At 37.7% G+C, this 22,302-nt stretch overlaps 1 protein-coding gene across 8 annotated transcripts in view; it reads left to right on the top strand.

The window, feature by feature from the left end:
* Nucleotides 1-22,302, top strand: part of Cast (calpastatin) — a 119,523-nt gene that overhangs the window by 4,649 nt on the left and 92,572 nt on the right. For all 8 annotated transcript variants that reach the window (XM_071612390.1, XM_071612391.1, XM_071612387.1 and 5 more), the window contains exon 2: nucleotides 18,050-18,112. In XM_071612390.1, coding sequence (XP_071468491.1) covers nucleotides 18,050-18,112 — 63 coding nt within the window. The remainder of the gene's footprint in view (nucleotides 1-18,049; nucleotides 18,113-22,302) is intronic.

Below are 22,302 nucleotides of genomic sequence, written 5' to 3'. Positions count from 1 at the left end.
TAATTCAGTTTTACTATAGAAAACTCGTGAACCCAAGAGTGAAAAGCTGAAGGTCATAGATGTTCATGGTTAGTTGTTTGTTGTCTATACTATGTGTCAGGTTCTGTGCAGAGTACAATAGATATCCAGGAGATAGATCCTAAAAGCTAAACTGGCAGTTAAGTAATCAATGCTACCTCTAAAAACTGAACAAAAGAATATGTGCTTTTACAGTGCCATCTTTGCATGTTCACCAGAATTTTAATGTCCATCAGAATCTCCATATGTAATATGGAGGTGTGAGACTAATATAATACACTGTCATGAAATAAACACAATACTAAAATGTTAGGAGAAAGCATGCTTGGGTTTCAAATAGAGATTTCATTTATAGCCATGCAATTAATCCTGAATACGTATCTTCTTTATATAGGTATTAAAAAGAAAGTTATTTCTTTAATGTTATAATTTAATAACATTTTTAGATGAATATAAAGGTATCATATATTAAAAACTTGACCTTTAATTTTCTTACATTTCTTTAACATTACATTCCCACAACACTGAGCTCATAGTGGTCCCTCAAATGAAACTGATTTATTTGAAAAACAAGCCCTATATTTCACATTAGCCCTTTTCATGAGTTTGGAATTTTCAATATTAAAACAGCTAGGATTTGTTTTGGGGACAAATACCGTTAAGATAAATGGATCCTAAAATTTTTAAGACTTTTTCTTAGGAAAAATTTTACATATATACAGAATAAGAAGAATATAATGAGCTGTCCATATATAAATCAACTGAGACCAATAATAATCAATATTGTACCAATTTGATTTTTCTGTTCACACACACCATTGCAAAATATTTAAAATAATGGGAATTACAAATTTAAGTTTCATACCTATAACCAACTTGTTGTAGATCTCCCATGCAGTTCACTTTCTCTGGGGTAACATGAAGATGTAAGAATAATATAATAAACAGTCATGAGATAAACAAAATACTCAACAAAATCTTAGCAGGTTAACCTGTTTTCTTTGTACTTTAGGGTAAGTCAAAAACTAAATCCTTCTGCTATAATACTTATAGCCTAAGAAAATGAAACCTTTAAACCTTTCTTTACTTCTCCTCTTTATTTTACTGTCTCATATTCACCACAATCAGACTGATGCTGAGGAAAAAGAAGGGAATGAAAGAATGTTTATAGTATTTTAAAATGAACTATACATTGGGTCAGTCTCCTTTAACATTGGATCCTTTCATAAATACACCAGCCCCTGAGATAGGCACCATTAGTTCCATTTTGTCAGGAGAAACTGAAAGGTTAAATTGTTTGCCCAAGCTCACATACCCTTCCAAATCCGTGTTCTTTCTGTCCTATTTGAGCATATCACAGTCAACTAAAAGACAAAAAAGACTGTGGCGAGTTGATTGCCCTGATAATAGAAGAGACTAGAAAACTCTCAGGAATGGGTAAGGCAACCCAGAGCTTAGAAATGACAGGACACTGCTGCTAACCCAAGGCTGGAGGGACTGAGGGAGGTTTAGGTCACCCTGCTTATAATGGAGCCACAACTGGCTTGGCCTGAAGAGAAGCCATGTGCTGGAGAGGCCCTTAGAGGCAAGAGAGGTGGAAATATCATCCCCAACACACAACCACCATCTCCCATTTCTCATTGACCCACTACCTACCAGTGCTCTCTTAGGCCAAACCCAGCTTGAGCCCATCCATTAAGAGAAAAGCAACCAGCAAAAATACCGTGAGGCACCAGCAGAGTTGGGGTGGGACTGCATAGGGGAGAAAGCCACCTTAAGCAGGCAGGCCCAGGATCTGCTCCCAGGGAGACTGATCTGCAGCACAGGCAGCTATGTGTCTTGGCCTTGCTTGTTTGTCATATAATCTGGCCTTAACAAGTAGAATCCATATAAGAATAGATTTTTGCATGAAATACAATTTGCACATTTTCTCTTTAATTTCCAAGTCATTTTTCAGCCTTCTTTTTCATCTCCTTTACTAATCTGAATAGAGCCAGAGTACTTCTCAGTACTGTTTACAGGTTTATGAAAACACAGTTATTCAATCAAGAATTATTTGTAATGGTCAAACCATGTGTCTTGGGGAAAAAAAGAGCATAATTTACTTTATGGTTGAGGAAGCAAGATATACATGTAGGAAGTAGTTAGTGAACAAGAATGTATACAATAAAGTACTAATTTGTTTGTTTTACATAGAAAATAGAGACTGTTGTACAGATGTGAAGATATGATGCTTTACTAAAAGAGCTCAGAACTAGACAGGAAATCCTGATGTGAACATAGAGAATGGTGTTCCTTCACTGAGCAATCATGATTTACCCAAGAGAAGCCCAGAGCTGCAATCACCTGCCTGACCCTGCAAAACTCCCCATGGGGACTGACTTAGTTGGGTAGTTTGAGGAGTAGAACATTCTACTTCCACAAATCTCTCCTCAAAACCAGTAGTTCCTAATCATGGCTGCTTATTACAGTCAGCTGGGGAATTATAGAAAAATATGTCCATTTCCAGGCCTCTCCTAGGTCAAATTAAAGCTCAACCCCTACTCTGTGGCATGACTCTGCTTGTGACTAGAGGATGGGACTCAACACTAACTTGACTGGAAGGTTTTCTGTCCCCATGAGGTCCTTGGAATCAAGCCTTTCTCAGTATATATGGCAGCAGAGTGAGAGCTGATCTATGTGCACTAGGAAGACTCTAGAAGTTACTAAGATAACATTTTTATTGCTTCATGAGTTTGCCACAGCTGTCCCTGAACATGCAAATATTGATCTTAATGGCCTTATCTCCAAGTTGAAGAAGGATGATTTTAAAAACAACTTTATTCAAATGTAACTCACAGCCCATTCCCTGCACCCATCCAAGTGTATGATACTATGTGTGTGTGTGAGTGTGTGTGTGTGTAGTGTATTTACTGGGCAGTGCAATCATCACCACAATTTTATTTTAGAATGTTTCTGTATCCTTCAAAAGAAAATTTGTACTTTTTTTCCCAATTTCAGAAGAACAGTAGCATTTCACTCTTTTCACATCCTGACTTAGAATTACAAGAGGTCTTTCTGTCTTCTTTCTTCTCTTACAGGTTTAGAAATTAGTTTGATTTTTTCCTGTTTTGTGTGACATGCTATGTGTGTATCTGGATAATAATAGGTATGATGCCCAAATTCTCCAAAACTGAAGCCCAGCACTAGCAGATGTCCCTAACTGGGTGAGAGGTGAGGCTTCAAGCCTTGTTACTCCTAGTTCTTATTGATTTCTCCACAGTTTTATGGGTTTGCTGTGGCAGAAAATTTTAAGCATATAAATGTCATCTCCTAGAATGAGGCCAGAGGACAGCTCTCCTTGCTGATGTCAGCGGTTAAAAAAAAAAAAAAATCAAGAAGAACTATTTCTTCTCAATGATCTTTGCCCCCTACCTCTGAACTCCTATAATACATACCGCCCAGTTCTTCATCTCAACACCATATGGCTTCCTGTCTTCTGAGCTCATATCCTCCCAGTGAAGTTCTTCACTGCTTTAGGACTAGCACCCTGTACAAATACCCTGGCTTTGGTCTTTTCTCCAGCTGCTAATACATTGTAGGACAGAATTAATAAGTATTGTGTGTTTGATTAATCTTATACAACAAATCAGTTTTAGAATAGGAAGTTTTTCTTATTTTGCTGTTTATTGTTCTTGTTTATTTTGTTTTCATTTTAGAGTACAAGATTGCTCTAAGACTTTCTTGAGCTAGCTTTTAGCTAGATATAGAGTAATATAATCTCAGGATTATAGTGATTATAGTAAACTATAATCCTGAATGGGTCAACCAAGCAGGACATCACCTTTCAGTCCTTAGTTTATTTATCCATAGAATGAGGTAATACAGTGCAGTGCACAGAATTGCTGTGGAGAGCCAAGGAGATCAAACAGAAAAATGCCCCACACTGTTGGTAGTTTCTTTTCTCTCATGACATTCATTAGCTTCATGGTTCAGTCTCTTTTCCAGTCTATACTGCTTTCCTGCTGCATGTTTCTTTTACTTCTCCCCACCTACCAGCTACATGTGGGTAGTGTCATGTAAGCAGTTTTCTGTCTTCTTTCTTAGGAAGATTTACCGCAGGTTCCTGGACTGGATCAATTTACATACCTCTTTTTCAAGCGTTTCATTCCACCACCTAAATTTTGTGAATAACGACCTGTTTTTTTTTTTTTTTTTCGATTTATTTTTTATTTTTTTTAATTTTTTATTGTTGGCTGTTCAAAACATTACATAGTTCTTGATATATCATATTTCACACTTTGATTCAAGTGGGTTATGAGCTCCCATTTTTACCCCATATACAGATTGCAGAATCACATCAGTTACACATCCATTGATTTACATATTGCCATACTAGTGTCTGTTGTGTTCTGCTGCCTTTCCCATCCTCTACTATCCCCCCTCCCCTCCCCTCCCCTCCCCTCTTCTCTCTCTGCCCCCTCTACTGACATTCATTTGTCCCCCTTGTATTATTTTTCCCTTTCCCCTCACTTCCTCTTGTATGTACTTTTGTATAACTCTGAGGGTCTCCTTCCATTTCCATGCAATTTCCCTTCTCTCTCCCTTTCCTTCCCACCTCTCATCCCTGTTTAATGTTAATCTTCTTCTCATGCTCTTCGACCCTACTCTGTTCTTAGTTACTCTCCTTATATCAAAGAAGACATTTGGCATTTGTTTTTTAGGGATTGGCTAGCTTCACTTAGCATAATCTGCTCTAATGCCATCCATTTCCCTGTAAATTCTATGATTTTGTCATTTTTTAATGCAGAGTAATACTCCATTGTGTATAAATGCCACATTTTTTTTATCCATTCATCTATTGAAGGGCATCTAGGTTGGTTCCACATGAATTAAAAAACAAAACAAAACAAAACAAAACCTGGGCACTTTGAATCTCTCGATGAAAAGACTTAATTCATTTCGTATCATTAACAAACTGCTGAATACGGAATAAGCCCCAAGAAATGGTCAGGGCAATGGATATTATATAAAGTTGATATTTACTAGAAATTGAATGTTAATAAGGAATTCTTGTTAGTTGTCATAGTGTAATAATAATATTAGGTTTGTGTGGGGAAATGTGCTCAATTTAAGAAAATCCTTAACCTTTGAAACATTTAGCATTCAAGTATCAGGTTATCTGCAATTTACTTTTAAATTCAATTTACTTTTAAATACAGATGTTTAGACTGTGTGTGTGTGTGTGTGTGTGTGTGTGTGTGTGTGTTTGTGTATAAAATCGTGAAATATAGCAACAATATTAATAGTTGAATATAGCTGGTGGGAATATGGGTATTCATTATATTATTATTTCTACTGTTCTGTATGCTTGAAATTTTTTTAAATAAAAAGCTGGGTTCAAAACAAAACTCGGAAAAAGTAATCCATGACATTTGAAAAAAGAGTTGCTACTTGATCTATAAATGATTTTCATTTATCATTATAGTTTCATGTATTTAAAAAAGTTCAACAAATGGTGCTGGGAAAACTGGAAATCCATATGTAGTGGATTGAAATTGAACCTCAATATCTCATCCTGAACAAAACTTAGCTCAAAATGGTTCAAGGACCTAAGCATTAGACCAGAGACCCTGTGCTCACTAGATGAAAAAGTAGGCCCAATTCTCCCTCATGTCAGCTCAGGAACAGACTTCTTTAATAAGACTCCTAAAGCACAAGAAGCAAAATCAAGATTCAATAGATGGGATGGCATTACACTAAAAAGCTTCTTTACAGGAAAGGAAACAATCAATAACATGAACAGAGAACCTGCAGAATGGGAGAAAATCTTTACCACTTTCACCTTAGAGCATTAGTCAAAGAACTAAAAAAAAAAAAAAAAAAAAAAAAAAAAGTAACACCAAAGCAAAGAAACGAATAACCCAACAAAAAAATGGGCAAAGAAACTGACGGGCACTTCACAGAGGAAGAAATACAAATGGTCAAAAAACATATAACAAAATATTCATCATCTCTAGCAATTAGAAATGCAAGTTAAAACTACGCTGAGATTCCATTTCACTGCAGTCAGAATGGCAATTATGAAAAATACAAGTAACAATAAATGTTGGTGAGGATGTGGGGTAAAAATGTTCACTCATACGTTGCTGGTGGGACTGCAAATTGGTGCAACCACTCTGGAAAGCAGTATGGAGATTCCTCAGAAAACTTGGAATGAGACCACTATTTAACCTAGTTATTCCATTCCTTGGAATATACTTAAAGGACTTAAAATCATCATACTACAGAAATGCAGCTACATCGACAGAGCTTCCAATCACTCCTGCAAGGTAGGCGGGCCTGCGACCCACCGGCAGAAGAGGAGCAGTCGCCTGCTGAGAGGCTGAGCCGCCCCCTCCCCCTGCGCCGGCATAGTAGAGAGAACTGGGACCAAACACAGAGCAGGCCCAGCAGCCTGCTGAGGGGCAGAGCCGCCCCCCACCCCCCTCGCCTGCCAGGTAGGGGAAGGGTGACCACCGACAGAAAAGGCCCAGTGGCCCAGGGCGGGACAGAGCTTCCAATCACTCCTGCAAGGTAGGCGGGCCTGCGACCCACTGGCAGAAGAGGAGCAGCCGCCTGCTGAGAGGCTGAGCCGCCCCCTCCCCCTGCGCTGGCATAGTAGACGGAACTGGGACCAATCACAGAGCAGGCCCAGCGGCCTGCTGAGGGGCAGAGCCGCCCCCCACCCCCCTCGCCTGCCAGGTAGGGGAAGGGTGACCACCGACAGAAAAGGCCCAGTGGCCCGCGGCGGGACAGAGCTTCCAATCACTCCTGCAAGGTAGGCGGGCCTGCGACCCACTGGCAGAAGAGGAGCAGCCGCCTGCTGAGAGGCTGAGCCGCCCCCTCCCCCTGCGCCGGCATAGTAGAGGGAACTGGGACCAAACACAGAGCGGGCCCAGCGGCCTGCTGAGGGGCAGAGCCGCCCCCCAACCCCCTCGCCTGCCAGGTAGGGGAAGGGTGACCAAAGACAGAAAAGGCCCAGTGGCCCGCGGCGGGAAAGAGCTTCCAATCACTCCTGCAAGGTAGGCGGGCCTGCGACCCACCGGCAGAAGAGGAGCAGCCGCCTGCTGAGAGGCTGAGCCGCCCCCTCCCCCTGCGCCGGCATAGTAGAGGGAACTGGGACCAAACACAGAGCAGGCCCAGCGGCCTGCTGAGGGGCAGAGCCGCCCCCCACCCCCCTCGCCTGCCAGGTAGGGGAAGGGTGACCACCGACAGAAAAGGCCCAGTGGCCCGCGGCGGGACAGAGCTTCCAATCACTCCTGCAAGGTAGGCGGGCCTGCGACCCACCGGCAGAAGAGGAGCAGCGGCCTGCTGAGAGGCAGAGCCGCCCCCTCCCCCCCGCGCCTGCAAGGTAATCGGAACTGAGACCACCATCAGAACAGGTCAGACCTGCAACCGAGAGACAGAACAGGCCCAGTGGCCTGAGGAAGGGTAGAGCCGCCCCCCCCCCACGCCTGCAAAGTAGGCGGACCTGCGACCCACTGGCAGTACAGCCCCAGAGGCCTGCAGAGGGGCAGTGCCGCTGCCTGCGCCTGCAAAGTAGGCAGAACGGCAACCACCGACAGAACAAGCCTAGCGGCCCGCAGAGGGACAGAGCCGCCGCCCGCGCCTGCAAGGACGGCGGACCTGCTACCGACTGGCAGAGCAGGCCCAGCGGCCTGCCGGCGTGGTAGGCACATTGCCCCAATTGGCGGAGGGGCAGAGCCGCCGCCCGTGCCTGCGAGGGAGACTTTGCAACTATACAAGACCAATATAAATATATAGGGGGAAAATTCAATAGCACAACAGTTTCACCAAGAAGAAAGGAACGCGAACAGTATGAAGAGACAAGGAAAGAAAGGACCACAAGCATTGCAGGTCAACTCAACTTTAGAAGAGGTAATAGCTGCAGCTGATGGAATGTCAGATAAAGAATTCAGGATATACATGCTTCAGATGATCTGGAGTCTCAAGGAAGACATCAGACAGCAAAATCAGACAATGAAAGATCACTTCAACAATGAATTACATAAACAAATCCAAGAAGCAAAAGATCAACTATACAGGGAAATAGAGGTTATAAAAAACAAACAAACAGAAATCCTAGAAATGCAGGAAGCAATAAGCCAACTTAAAAACTCAATTGAGAATACTACCAGCAGAGTAGAACACTTAGAAGACAGAACATCAGACAATGAAGATAAAGTATTTCAACTTGAAAAGAACATAGACAGCTCAGCAAGACTGTTAAGAAACCATGAGCAGAACATCCAAGAAATATGGGATAACATCAAGAGACCAAATTTAAGAGTCATTGGGATACAGGAAGGAACAGAGTTTCAAACCAAAGGAATGAGCAATCTATTCAATGAAATAATTCGAGAAAACTTCCCAGACTTGAAGAATGAGACAGAACCCCAAATCCTAGAAGCCTACAGGACGCCGAATGTGCAAAATCATAAGAGACCCACACCTAGACACATTATAATGAAGATGCCCAACATACAGAACAAGGAGAGAATTTTAAAAGCTACAAGAGAAAGGAAGCAGATCACATTTAGGGGTAAGCCAATCAGGATAACAGCTGATCTTTCAACACAGACTCTGAAAGCTAGAAGATCCTGGAATAACATATTTCAAACACTGAAAGAAAATGGGTTCCAACCAAGAATTGTGTTTCCAGCGAAATTAAGCTTCAGGATGGAAGATGAAATTAAAACCTTCCACGATAAACAAAAGTTAAAAGAATTTGCAGCTAGAAAACCATTTCTTCAAAACATCCTTGGCAAAACATTACAGGAAGAGGAAATGGAAAATAACAATGAAAACCAACAGTGGGAGGTAGGACACTAAAGGGGGGAAAATAATCAAAGTGGAAAACAAACCATGTTTAGTAACATAAATAAACAAATATGGCTGGAAGAACAACCCATATCTCAATAATAACCCTAAATGTTAATGGCTTAAACTCACCAATCAAGAGACACAGGCTAGTAGAATGGATCACAAAACAAGACCCAACAATATGCTGCCTACAGGAGACGCATTTGATAGGAAAAGACATACATAGGCTGAAGGTGAAAGGTTGGGAAAAATCATATCACTCATATGGACTTCGGAAACAAGCAGGAGTATCCATACTCATATCAAATAAAATAGATTTTAAGCCAAAGTTAATCAAAAGGGATAAAGAGGGACACTACATACTGCTCAAGGGAACCATACACCAACAAGACATAACAATCATAAATATATATGCCCCAAACAATGGTGCAGCTATGTTCATCAAACAAACTCTTCTCAAGTTCAAGAGTCTAATAGACCACCATACAATAATCATGGGAGACTTCAACACACCTCTCTCACCACTGGACAGATCTTCCAAACAAAAGTTGAATAAGGAAACTATAGAACTCAATAACACAATTAATAACCTAGACTTAATTGACATATATAGAATATACCACCCAACATCAAACAGTTACACTTTTTTCTCAGCAGCACATGGATCCTTCTCAAAAATAGATCATATATTATGTCACAGGGAAACTCTTAGACAATACAAAGGAGTAGAGATAATACCATGCATCCTATCTGATCATAATGGAATGGAACTGAAAATCAACGATAAAAGAAGGAAGGAAAAAGAATATATCACTTGGAGAATGAACAATAGGTTACTGAATGATCAATGGGTTATAGAAGACATCAAGGAGGAAATTAAAAAATTCTTAGAGATTAATGAAAACACAGACACAACATATCGGAATCTATGGGACACATTGAAAGCAGTTCTAAGAGGAAAATTCATTGCTTGGAGGTCATTCCTTAAAAAAAGAAAAAACCAACAAATAAATGATCTCATACTTCATCTCAAAATCCTAGAAAAAGAAGAGCAAAACAACAGCAAAAGAAGTAGAAGGCAAGAAATAATTAAAATCAGAGCTGAAATCAATGAAATCGAAACAAAAGAAACAATTGAAAAAATTGACAAAACTAAAAGTTGGTTCTTTGAAAAAATAAACAAAATCGACAGACCCTTAGCCATGCTAGCGAAGAGAAGAAGAGAGAGAACTCAAATCACTAACATACGGGATGAAAGAGGCAATATCACAACAGACACTTCAGAAATACAGAAGATAATCAAAAATTATTTTGAATCCTTATACTCCAATAAATTAGAAGATAGTGAAGGCATAGATAAATTTCTTAAGTCATATGATCTGCCCAGATTGAGTCAGGAGGATATAGACAACCTAAACAGACCAATATCAATTGAGGAAATAGAAGAAACCATCAAAAGACTACCAACTAAGAAAAGCCCAGGACCGGATGGGTATACAGCAGAGTTTTACAAAACCTTTAAAGAGGAACTAATACCAATACTTTTCAAGCTACTTCGGGAAATAGAAAAAGAGGGAGAACTTCCAAATTCATTCTACGAGGCCAACATCACCCTGATACCTAAACCAGACAAAGACACTTCAAAGAAAGAAAACTACAGACCAATATCTCTAATGAACCTAGATGCAAAAATCCTCAATAAAATTCTGGCCACTCGGATACAAAGGCACATCAAAAAAATTGTGCACCATGATCAAGTAGGATTCATCCCTGGGATGCAAGGCTGGTTCAATATAAGGAAATCAATAAATGTTATTCACCACATCAATAGACTTAAAAATAAGAACCATATGATCATCTCGATAGATGCGGAAAAAGCATTCGACAAAGTACAGCATCCCTTTATGTTCAAAACTCTAGAAAAACTAGGGATAACAGGAACATACCTCAATATTGTAAAAGCAATCTATGCTAAGCCTCAGGCTAGCATCATTCTGAATGGAGAAAAATTGAAGGCATTCCCTCTAAAATCTGGAACAAGACAGGGATGCCCTCTCTCACCACTTCTGTTCAACATAGTTCTCGAAACACTGGCCAGAGCAATTAGACAGACGAAAGAAATTAAAGGCATCAAAATAGGAAAAGAAGAACTTAAATTATCACTATTTGCAGATGACATGATTCTATACCTAGCAGACCCAAAAGGGTCTACAAAGAAACTATTAGAGCTAATAAATGAATTCAGCAAAGTGGCAGGATATAAAATCAACACGCATAAATCAAAGGCATTCCTGTATATCAGCGACAAATCCTCTGAAATGGAAATGAGGACAACCACTCCATTCACAATATCTTCAAAAAAAATAAAATACTTGGGAATCAACCTAACAAAAGAGGTGAAAGACTTATACAATGAAAACTACAGAACCCTAAAGAGAGAAATAGAAGAAGATCTTAGAAGATGGAAAAATATACCCTGTTCATGGATAGGCAGAACTAACATCATCAAAATGGCGATATTACCAAAAGTTCTCTATAGGTTTAATGCAATGCCAATCAAAATCCCAACGGCATTTCTTGTAGAAATAGAGAAAGCAATCATGAAATTCATATGGAAAAATAAAAGACCCAGAATAGCAAAAACAATGCTAAGCAGGAAGTGTGAATCAGGCGGTATAGCGATACCAGACTTCAAACTATATTACAGAGCAATAGTAACAAAAACAGCATGGTACTGGTACCAAAACAGGCGGGTGGACCAATGGTACAGAATAGAGGACACAGAAACCAATCCACAAAACTACAACTATCTTATATTTGATAAAGGGTCTAAAAGCATGCAATGGAGGAAGGATAGCATCTTCAACAAATGGTGCTGGGAAAACTGGAAATCCATATGCAACAAAATGAAACTGAATCCCTTTCTCTCGCCATGCACAAAAGTGAATTCAAAATGGATCAAGGAGCTTGATATCAAATCAGAGACGCGCCGTCTGATAGAAGAAAAAGTTGGCTACGATCTACAGTCGGTGGGGTCGGGCTCCAAATTCCTCAATAGGACACCCATAGCACAAAAGTTAATAACTAGAATCAACAAATGGGACTTACTCAAACTAAAAAGTTTTTTCTCAGCAAAAGATACAATAAGAGAGGTAAATAGAGAGCCTACAACCTGGGAACAAATCTTTACTCCTCACACTTCAGATAGAGCCCTAATATCCAGAGTATACAAAGAGCTCAAAAAATTAGACAATAAGAGAACAAACAACCCAATCAACAAATGGGCCAAGGACCTGAACAGACACTTCTCAGAGGAGGACATACAGTCAATCAACAAGTACATGAAAAAATGCTCACCATCTCTAGCAGTCAGAGAAATGCAAATCAAAACCACCCTAAGATACCATCTCACTCCAGTTAGATTGGCAGCCATTATGAAGTCAAACAACAACAAGTGCTGGCGAGGATGTGGGGAAAAGGGTACACTTGTACATTGCTGGTGGGACTGCAAATTGGTGCAGCCAATTTGGAAAGCAGTATGGAGATTTCTTGGAAAGCTGGGAATGGAGCCACCATTTGACCCAGCTATTCCCCTTCTCGGTCTATTCCCTAAAGACCTAAAAAGAGCATGCTACAGGGACACTGCTACATCGATGTTCATAGCAGCACAATTCACAATAGCTAGACTGTGGAACCAACCTAGATGCCCTTCAATGGATGAATGGATAAAAAAAATGTGGCATTTATACACAATGGAGTATTACTCTGCATTAAAAAATGACAAAATCATAGAATTTACAGGGAAATGGATGGCATTAGAGCAGATTATGCTAAGTGAAGCTAGCCAATCCCTAAAAAACAAATGTCAAATGTCTTCTTTGATATAAGGAGAGTAGCTAAGAACAGAGTAGGGTCGAAGAGCATGAGAAGAAGATTAACATTAAACAGGGATGAGAGGTGGGAGGGAAAGGGAGAGAGAAGGGAAAATGCATGGAAATGGAAGGAGACCCTCAGAGGTATACAAAAGTACATACAAGAGGAAGTGAGGGGAAGGGGAAAAATAATACAAGGGGGACAAACGAATGTCAGTAAAGGGGGCAGAGAGAGAAGAGGGGAGGGGAGGGGAGGGGAGGGGAGGGGAGGGGAGGGGGGATAGTAGAGGATAGGAAAGACAGCAGAATACAACAGACACTAGTATGGCAATATGTAAATCAATGGATGTGTAACTGATGTGATTCTGCAATCTGTATATGGGGTAAAAATGGGAGCTCATAACCCACTTGAATCAAATTGTGAAATATGATATATCAAGAACTATGTAATGTTTTGAACAGCCAACAATTAAAAAAAAAAAAAAAGAAAATAAAAAAAGTCACTTCAAAAAAAAAAAAAAAAAAAGAAATGCAGCTACATCAATGTTTATAGTAGCTGAATTCACAATAGCCAAGCTATGGAACCAACATAAGTGTCCTTTAGCAGATGAATGGAATAGGACTCCTATAGTGCAAGAATTAAAACCAAGAATCAATAAATGGGATTAACTCAAACTAAAAAGTTTCTTCTCAGCAAAAGAAACAATCTATGAGGTGAATAGAGAGCCTACATCTTGGGAGCAAATCTTTACCCCTCACATATCAGATAGAGCACTAACCTCTAGGGAATATAAAGAACTCAAATAAGCTAAACACACACAAAAAATGAATAACCCAATCAATAAATGGGCCAAGGACATGAACAGACACTTCTTAAGAGGATATTCAATCAGTAAACAAATGTATGAAAAAATGTTCATCATCTCTAGCAATTACAGAAATGCAAATGAAAAATACTCTAAGATACCATCTCACTCCAGTCAGAATGGCAGCTATTATGCATACAAACAACAGTAAGTTTTGGTGAGTATGTGGGGAAAAAGGCACACTCATTCATTGCTGGTGGAACTGCAAATTGGTACAGCCAATATGGAAAATAGTATGGAGATTCCTTGGAAATCTGGGAATGGAGCCACCATTTGATCCAACTATCCCTCTCCTTGGGCTATACCCAAAGGACTTAAAAACAGCATACTACAGGGACACAGCCACATCAATATTTATAGCAGCACAATTCACAATAGCTAAACTATGGAGTCAACCTAGATGCCCTTCAGTGGATGAATGGATAAAAAAAATGTGGCATATATACACAATGGAATATTACTCAGCAATAAAAGAGAATAAAATCATGGCATTTGCAGGTAAATGGATGGCACTGGAGAAGATAATGCTAAGTGAAGTTAGCCAATCCCCGAAAAACAAATGCTTAATGGTTTCTCTGATATAAGAAGGCTGACTCATAGTGGGGTAGGGAGGGAGAGCATGGGAGGAATAGATGAATTCTAGATAGGGAAGAGGGGTGGGAGGGAAAGGGAGGGGGAAGGGGATTAGCAAGGATAGTGGAATGTGATAGACATCATTATCCAAAGTATTTGTATGAAGACATTAATTGATGTCTGGGAATTTATATACAAACAGAGGTATGAAAAATTGTTCTATATGTGTAATAAGAATTGTGATGCATTCTGCTGTAATGTATTTAAAAAATAAAACCAATAAAAATGTGATGTATATATACACAATGGAATATTACTTAGCTGTAAAGAAGAATGAAATTATACCATTTGCCAATAAATGGATGGAACTGGAGACTATCATACTGAGTGAAATAACCAGTTCCAAAAACTCAAAGGCTGAATGTTCTCTGTGATATGTGGATGCGAACCCATAACAAGGTAGGGTAAGGAGGAGAAGTATAGAAGATCATTGGATTAGACAAAGGGGGATGAAGGGAAGGGAGGAAGGATGGGACTGGGGAAATACAGTAGAATGAATCAGACATAACTTTCCTATGCTCATATATGAATACACAACCAGTGTAACTCCACATGGTGTTCAGCCACAAGAATGGGATAAAAATTGTAATGGGTTGTACCCGGTGTATGTATAATATGTCAAAACACCCCCTACTGTCATGTATATATAAAAACAACAAATAAAAATTAAAACAGAAGTTACATTTATTAAAAGGAAATAAACCTTGGAAATTATAAAGTGCCATGCTTACAATACATTTTTACGTTTTCATTATAACTCAGGATTTTATAAAAACATTCATTACATACAACCCTCCCAAACCATTACTTAAAACCTATAAAATTTGGAGGATTTTGAGCACTTTATTGGAGAAGAGTAATGAATGATGTTGGTTAATCAAGAGGACTATAATGGAATTACATTGAAGCACCATATGGGAAACATTTTTTTAATCTTTTAATAAATCATCTATATGCTTATATTTTATTTTTATTTTTTGTTTCCCAACTTGCTGTGTTTATTTAATCAGAAAACAAGCAAGTAGACTTTATTGTATAACACATAGATTTGATATACTGTGCCAAACTTGTCTGTTTGAAAGAAACAATCTTTACCAGTAACTTTAATTTACTAGTAATTTTAAATTTAAAAGAGAAAATGCTATATGTACACTCACTGGAGGGCAGTAAATCATGATATACATTGCCACAAAGCAGGAATCTGAGGAGGACTGTGTAGAGAACATAGGATCTTGCACTGGATAAAAGCGAGTTGGCTTTTTATGTTTTCTCATTTGTAGTAGAATGAAATAGTAACAACTCCTGACAAGTAGATAAGGCACTTGAATTGGTAAACAGTCAGTAAAACAGTGGATATTGTTGTTACTTTATCTAATCTGAAAGAGATATGGAAATACAGATAATGAACGAATGTGATATCCGGTTCTAAAATTACTAGTTTTGGAAGGAGACAGATTTGATAAATCTCTTGGTAGATTTGTCCTTATCAGTCAAAAAAAAAAAGAGTAATTCTTGTAAAGATGGTAAAAGAAAAACTTCAGACAACATAAACTTAACAGAGTTTATTTGAGCAATGAAACAATTCAGGAATTGGGTATTTCTCAAACCAGGAAAAGTTTCAGATAGCTTTGTTCCAGCAGCATGAGGAGTGAGCTTATATAGGCCAAAGAGAGAAATAAAGAAATTACTTGTTGGCTACAAAGCAGAGGATTAGCAAGAATGGTGGAATGTGATAGATATCATTATCCAAAGTACTTGTATGAAGACAGAGGTATGAAAAATTGTTCTATATGTGTAATAAGAATTGTGATGCATTCCGCTGTCATGTATTTAAAAAATAAAACCAATAAAAAATGTGGTGTATATGTACACTTAGGTTGGTTTTTTGGTTGTTGTTGTTGTTGTTTTTTGTTTTAACATTTGATTGACTGAATGTAATTGGCTGAGGTTTTTTTTTTTTTTTTTTTTTTTTTTTTAAAGTTGATTATAAGAAATGCTTCCTAGCTCAGTTTCTATTACCTTATGTAGGGAACCTGGCTGCCGAGCCTTATGCTAATGGCTTCCTGATTTAACCCACATAAGTAATGCCCACCTCAACCCCCAGCCTGGCCTTTACAAGTCTTTCTTACTAATTCTTCTAATACTTGCCACTTACCATCTACCTCAGGTATCTATGTGGGCTTTTAGTTTTGTTAATACTGTTATTACTATTATCATTTGAGATGGGTTCTCACTATGTTGCACAGGCTGTCCTTGAACTCATGGGCTCTAATGATCCTCCCATCTCACTCTCTCCAATAGCTGGAACAGCAGGCAGGTACCATCATGCATGGTTTATACATGGGCTTTTAACTGAGTACTGAGTGCCCTTAACTACGGATGAAGAAACCCTTGACTAGGATGTGTAGATAAAACTAGTTATGTAAGGAATTTCATTCACCAAGCTATGGCAGCCCAAGCTGCTTTTGAGTGGATTTCATTCACTGATCCATGAGGATTTCTTTTGTGGAAGATTTTCACCCATCAAAATGATTCATTTCTAGTTATTCATACAAAGAACTATTAAGGAAGAATTTTAGCCGTGTGTTCTGGTGTCCTTGGGCATTTTTTTAAACTAGCATATCTGTTGATATGATTAAAAATATTATAATCCAGTCCCATTTAGCATAGTAGTGTGCAAACAACAGATTTTAACTTTAAAAAAATCCTTGTTTTGTGACCTTTTTCCATTTGCTAGAAATGCGTCCTTCTGAAAAATACCAAATTGCTGTTTTTCTTACTTTTCTCATTCCTAAAACAATATGACCCCTTTTGTATCAAATATGTATATGAAAATGCATGGTAAATAATGTAGAATTATATACATTATTATTATTACTATTCTTGTCACACTTAATTTAAATAAGTTCCTTCTCCATAACCCTGTGTGATTCTGCTCTAGGGAATATATTATTATTTTATATTTTGGTTTAACTGAAGGTGATCATGATTGAATCCAATGGTGAGCTTTTATTTCCCGTATTTGGGACCCTTTTATCACTGTCTTGCATTTCTCACAGTGTAAAAGAAATGAAATAATTCTTTGTATGCCTTGCAAATGTTTTTCATTTCTCAAAAATGTTTAATAAACTCTGTGGCTTATATTATCACTAAAACAAATGAACACGTGAGATTCATGAAGCTTTGAGTTCCACATAAAAAGACTTAAATTCATCCCTAATGTTCTAGTTAAAAAAAAAAAAATCTATTTCTAGACACAATGAAATTCTAAAGCCATAACAAATCCAAGTTGCACGTATGGTCTTTCCCCTTCAGGTTTTGTCATTCTGCCTTGGTGGATATTAAAATGGAGGAACTCAAGGGAATTCACATGATCTGATAGAAGTGGTGGGTGATTGGAAGGCTGTGGTGGACGCTTGTGTCCATATGAACTGAGGCTTAAGTATGGCTTCAGACACAAGATGGCCCTTAGAGATCTCATCTCCATGATGAACTAGACGTCTCCTGTAGTAGCAATTTGGGCTTTAAAAATCCATGAGGCATTTGTAGGAGACGAGATGCTGTGTTGGCATCACCATCAGCTCTGCATCTGGCTAATTACAGACTCACTTTCTAGATCCCACATGACTGTCCCTATCATCCCTTCTATTTCAAAAGCCTCCCTATGTTTGTGTATTACTAATATTCTCTGGAGGGAGATTAAAGGGTACTGTATTTAAAGTCTATTCATTTAGCATTTCTGAATTAAAGACACTATTATCTTCTATCACCTTCCTCTCTTAAACATATCTTTTTTTTTCTTTAATATTGTTATAGCATGTCAAGGAAAAAACCAGTGGATCACCTTCCAAACCAGGAGGAAAGAAAGGATCAGATGAGGTAATTTCCACAGTACTTCATTTTCATTTTCTCTTGCTTGTAAACTGTGAATTCTCTTTTGAAATACTAAGTAATAATGTAGTAAAGAGTTTGTACTGGTCACTTTAGTTTTAACTAAGATTTGATTCATGAATAGAAGTAAAAAATCACTAAAAATAAATTTTAAAAAATTTCCTCAGAAAGGAACTTTTAGAAATACTTTCAATTTAGAAATAAAATTCAGATTTTTAAAAGTGTATTCCCTACAAGACTGGTACATCTTAATTGTTTGGTTGGTGAACATGATAGGGATAGAAGGGCAGCCAAATGCTGTAGTAGGAAAGGAAACCCTTTCTCAGGAGAGTGCACCATGAAAGGAGGACAATGATGGCCTACATTAACTATTCGGGGTTTGTAGACAAAAGGAAAAGTGAACTATTTTTATGTGCCTTGGTTCTTTGTAATACTAGTAAAACCAAATCTCCCCACTCTGAGATGGGTTTTCTTTGCACCTGTGAATCTCTCCATTCACTGAATGACGCACTATTCTGTGCACCTTCAGCCTTGACCCACTTGTCTGGGGAAGGGTCGTGTGAAAGTTCAGTCTTTTGAAAGGATATTGGATTTGCCTTCATTTTGCTGCTTTTTTACACATTAAGAATCAGGAGATCTATTCATCTTCAGTCAGTAAAAATTGTGTTATCTCCACCTTCTAAAGGTCAGAAGCTGATCCTAAAAGATATATGGAAATTTAGAAAGCATAGAGTGCTTTATTTTATCTTCATACTATCAAGATTAAGCTGGCGTTTTGGAAACTTTAGTCTTCTTCCTGCTTATTCTCTGCAGTTCCAGAATATTCAATACCTCCTGACTAGAAGCTACTATATATTCTGCACTGTTTATTTCTCGACTTTCTACCATTGTTTCCATTACCAATATCCATGAAAATATAATTTAGATTATTTCTTTTTCTTTTATTTATTTATTTATTTTTAAATTTTTTTATTAGTTGCTCGAAACATTACAATGATCTTGATATATCATACATTTGATTCAAATGGGGCTCGTAATCTTATTTTTCCACATGTACATAAATTATTTCTTATCAGTCAATTTTGTATTAAACTTTTTTGTTGCCATACAGAGTAAGTTTTAAGAAATAAAAAGTAAAAATAAATTTATATTAAGGTTTTGTTTTTTAATTATTAAAGAAATAAATTTCCATACGAAAAATAATGTATTTCCCTCTTTTAATGTCTGAAACTCTATCTGGCATCATTTAATCTCTTTATCAACTCTACTCTTTAACTATATTCCCAAATAAGTGATTAACCAAATTAATTATTTAGACAAATAGCAAACATTTCCTATTTGAAAACGATAGCATTCCTTTACTCTACAGACTATGATACATGTTTTTGGATATCTTTCTCTATTAATATCAATCAATATTAAACTATTTACACACGCACGCACACACACACACACACAGCAAAATCTTTTCCAACACAGTCAAGTGTTTTATATGGTCTTTCTGGCCAATTATGTTATAACTTGGAGGCTTAAATAGTAAATCCTGAATGTTGTGTTAGTTTTCAGTGCTGTGACCAAAACACCTGACAAAAGCAACTTAGAGGAGGAAAAGTTTATTTAGGCTCTAGGTTTCAGAGGTTCAGTCCATGGTGAGTGGAGTCAATTGCTCTTGGTGCAAGGTGAGGCAGCACATCATTGCTGAAGGGCATGACAGAGAAGTACTGCTCTGTTCATGGAGGCCAGGAAGCAGACACAGAGAGAAGAAGGTGCTTTGGGGGCAATGAACCCTTTCAGAGAATTCCCATGGTAACCTATGTCCTCCAGTCATGCCCCTCCTGCCTACAATTTCCACCTGGTCCATTAAAATTAGGATGAATTTATTAGATTGCAATTCTCACAATCCAGTCATTTCACTTCTGAATAATCCTGCATTAACACAGACACTTTGGGGGATGCCTCATATCTAAACCTTAACAAATGTCATCAGCATTGCTTGTTTAGACAACTGCTGGCACAGAGTTGTCTTTTTATTATATCTGGAGTATAAAACCTCTCATCTTGTCTTTATAAAAGGGTTGGGAAACACTTCTTAGACATCCTACGACAAATGCCACCAGGAAAAAAGTCAAGGTTTTGGGTCCATAGAGGTAGACACAGTATTTTGATTTTGAAACTGGAAGGCTGAACTTCTACCTCAACAGGAAGAAGAAGGGAGTTATCTTCTGTCTCTTAGTAATCAAACAATTCTGACATTGTTTTATAGCATCACTGGAAAATTCACATTTACAACCCGTAACCTTTGCTGGAGCCTGGGTATGTTGGTTTGTTTTGCCAGCAGACATAGAGAACAGAGCCATTGCCTTTGCTCCCTTGTCTTATATTATTGATTTAGACAAAATAAATGCAATAGAGTTTATTTGAGAAAAAAAATTCAAACAAGGCAATATTGAAAACTGGAATTGTTTCAGAGAGCTCTCTGCTCTCTCACTGAATTCTGCCCCTGTCTGTTTGCCAGAGTAGACAAGCATGGGTGTAAATGATTCATTCCCCAAGTGTCTAGCATCACCTTATGTTCAAGTAAGCCACTGATGAGATATCTTGGCTCTGGAGACAGTTCAAGCAAATCACATTAGACATTGTTTTGCCTATGTGTTCATGATTATAAGATCATGTACAGTCTGAATTTGTTATCTAACCTACCCTTCTGTGATCAGTTATCATTAACTTTCTTATCTCATTTACCAGAGAAAGGTTTCCTAAACTGATTCCTTTTTCCAAACAGTTTCTTATCTGCTACTCTACTGAATAAAGAGTATACAAGGGAGACTAATGGATCATAGTCTTCTCCTCTGCTTTCCTCCCATCCCCATCCTGTGCTCCAAAGATTGAATGACTTGATAGCAGAAAAACAAAACATTTAACCTCAGCATCTTATGAACCACAAAGAATAAAATTCTTGAGATTGTGGTTTCTTCATTTTTCAGTTCTAAATTACTATCTGTGTAAACTTTCTATGTACTTAAAAGCCCCTTGGGAATGTCTCTATTTCCAGATATTTATCTACCTGGATATTTATAAATAAATACATTTTCATTGTAGGTCCCTGTTAATGATGCTCTTTTGTTATCTTTGTTTAGAAGTTGGGATGCCATGTATAACTAATTAAGACAAATAAAAAAAAGAAATCAGGATATGTGACATTTCACCAAACATAAAGTTAGCCTTCTGTACTGTGCATTTCATACTAGGGATTCAATCAAACTTTGATTTAAAATATCTGGGGAAAAAAGTGTCTACACTGTACATGTGAACACTTTTTTCGCATGCCGTTATTCCCTAAATTATATAATATACTATAATGGAACAACTATTTACATTGCTTTTACATTGATATTGGGTATTATAAATAATCTAGAGATGATTTAAAATATTCAGGAGGATTTAAGTTTATGGAAATACTATGCCATTTTATGTAAGGGTCTAGGGCATCATGGATTTTGGTACCTGTTGGGGGTGGGGAATCCTGAAACCAATTCCACAGATACTAAGGGAGGACTATATAGGAGTAAAAGAGACATAGAGAATATGCCAAGATGTAAATAGTGGCCATCTCTGTGGGTACTAGAATTCTAGAAGATGGTATCTTTAAAAAAAATCATTGGCATTTTCAAGACTTTTTTCAATTATTATGTTTTAGCTATATTTTTAAAAAGTTACCAAAATAGTACATATAGTAATTATGCTAAGCACTCTACCAACTGATATATATATATATCCCCAGCCCCATATAATATTTATGAGTGCACAATGTTATTACATTGATTTAAGAATACACACAAAATTTTGTAGCAGTGGTTATAATTAAGTGTTGAGACTCTGGGTATTAGTATTATTTTTTGCCCAAGTACATATTACTTTTGTGATTTAATGATAAAAAAAGATTGAATTCATTTAAAGGAAAAATGTAAAAACATAATTTAAATTTGAGTCACTGTTTAATTTATACATTTTAAAGAAAAGAAAAGGTAAATAGTAAAGAAGAGAATGTCACCAATTCTGCTATGGTAAGGAAAATGTATCAAGCATCTTTTTCTTTAAGACACAGTTTCTATTCTCCTCTATTTATACCTCCTTTTTTTTTAGTCATAAAAAATCCATTATTAAATTTGAAGCTTTTA

The sequence above is a fragment of the Marmota flaviventris genome, chromosome 5, assembly GCF_047511675.1.
Source record: "Marmota flaviventris isolate mMarFla1 chromosome 5, mMarFla1.hap1, whole genome shotgun sequence".
Classification (NCBI taxonomy): Eukaryota; Metazoa; Chordata; class Mammalia; order Rodentia; family Sciuridae; genus Marmota; species Marmota flaviventris.
Note: the sequence above shows the minus strand (reverse complement) of the source record. Positions and strands in the feature narration are given on the sequence as shown.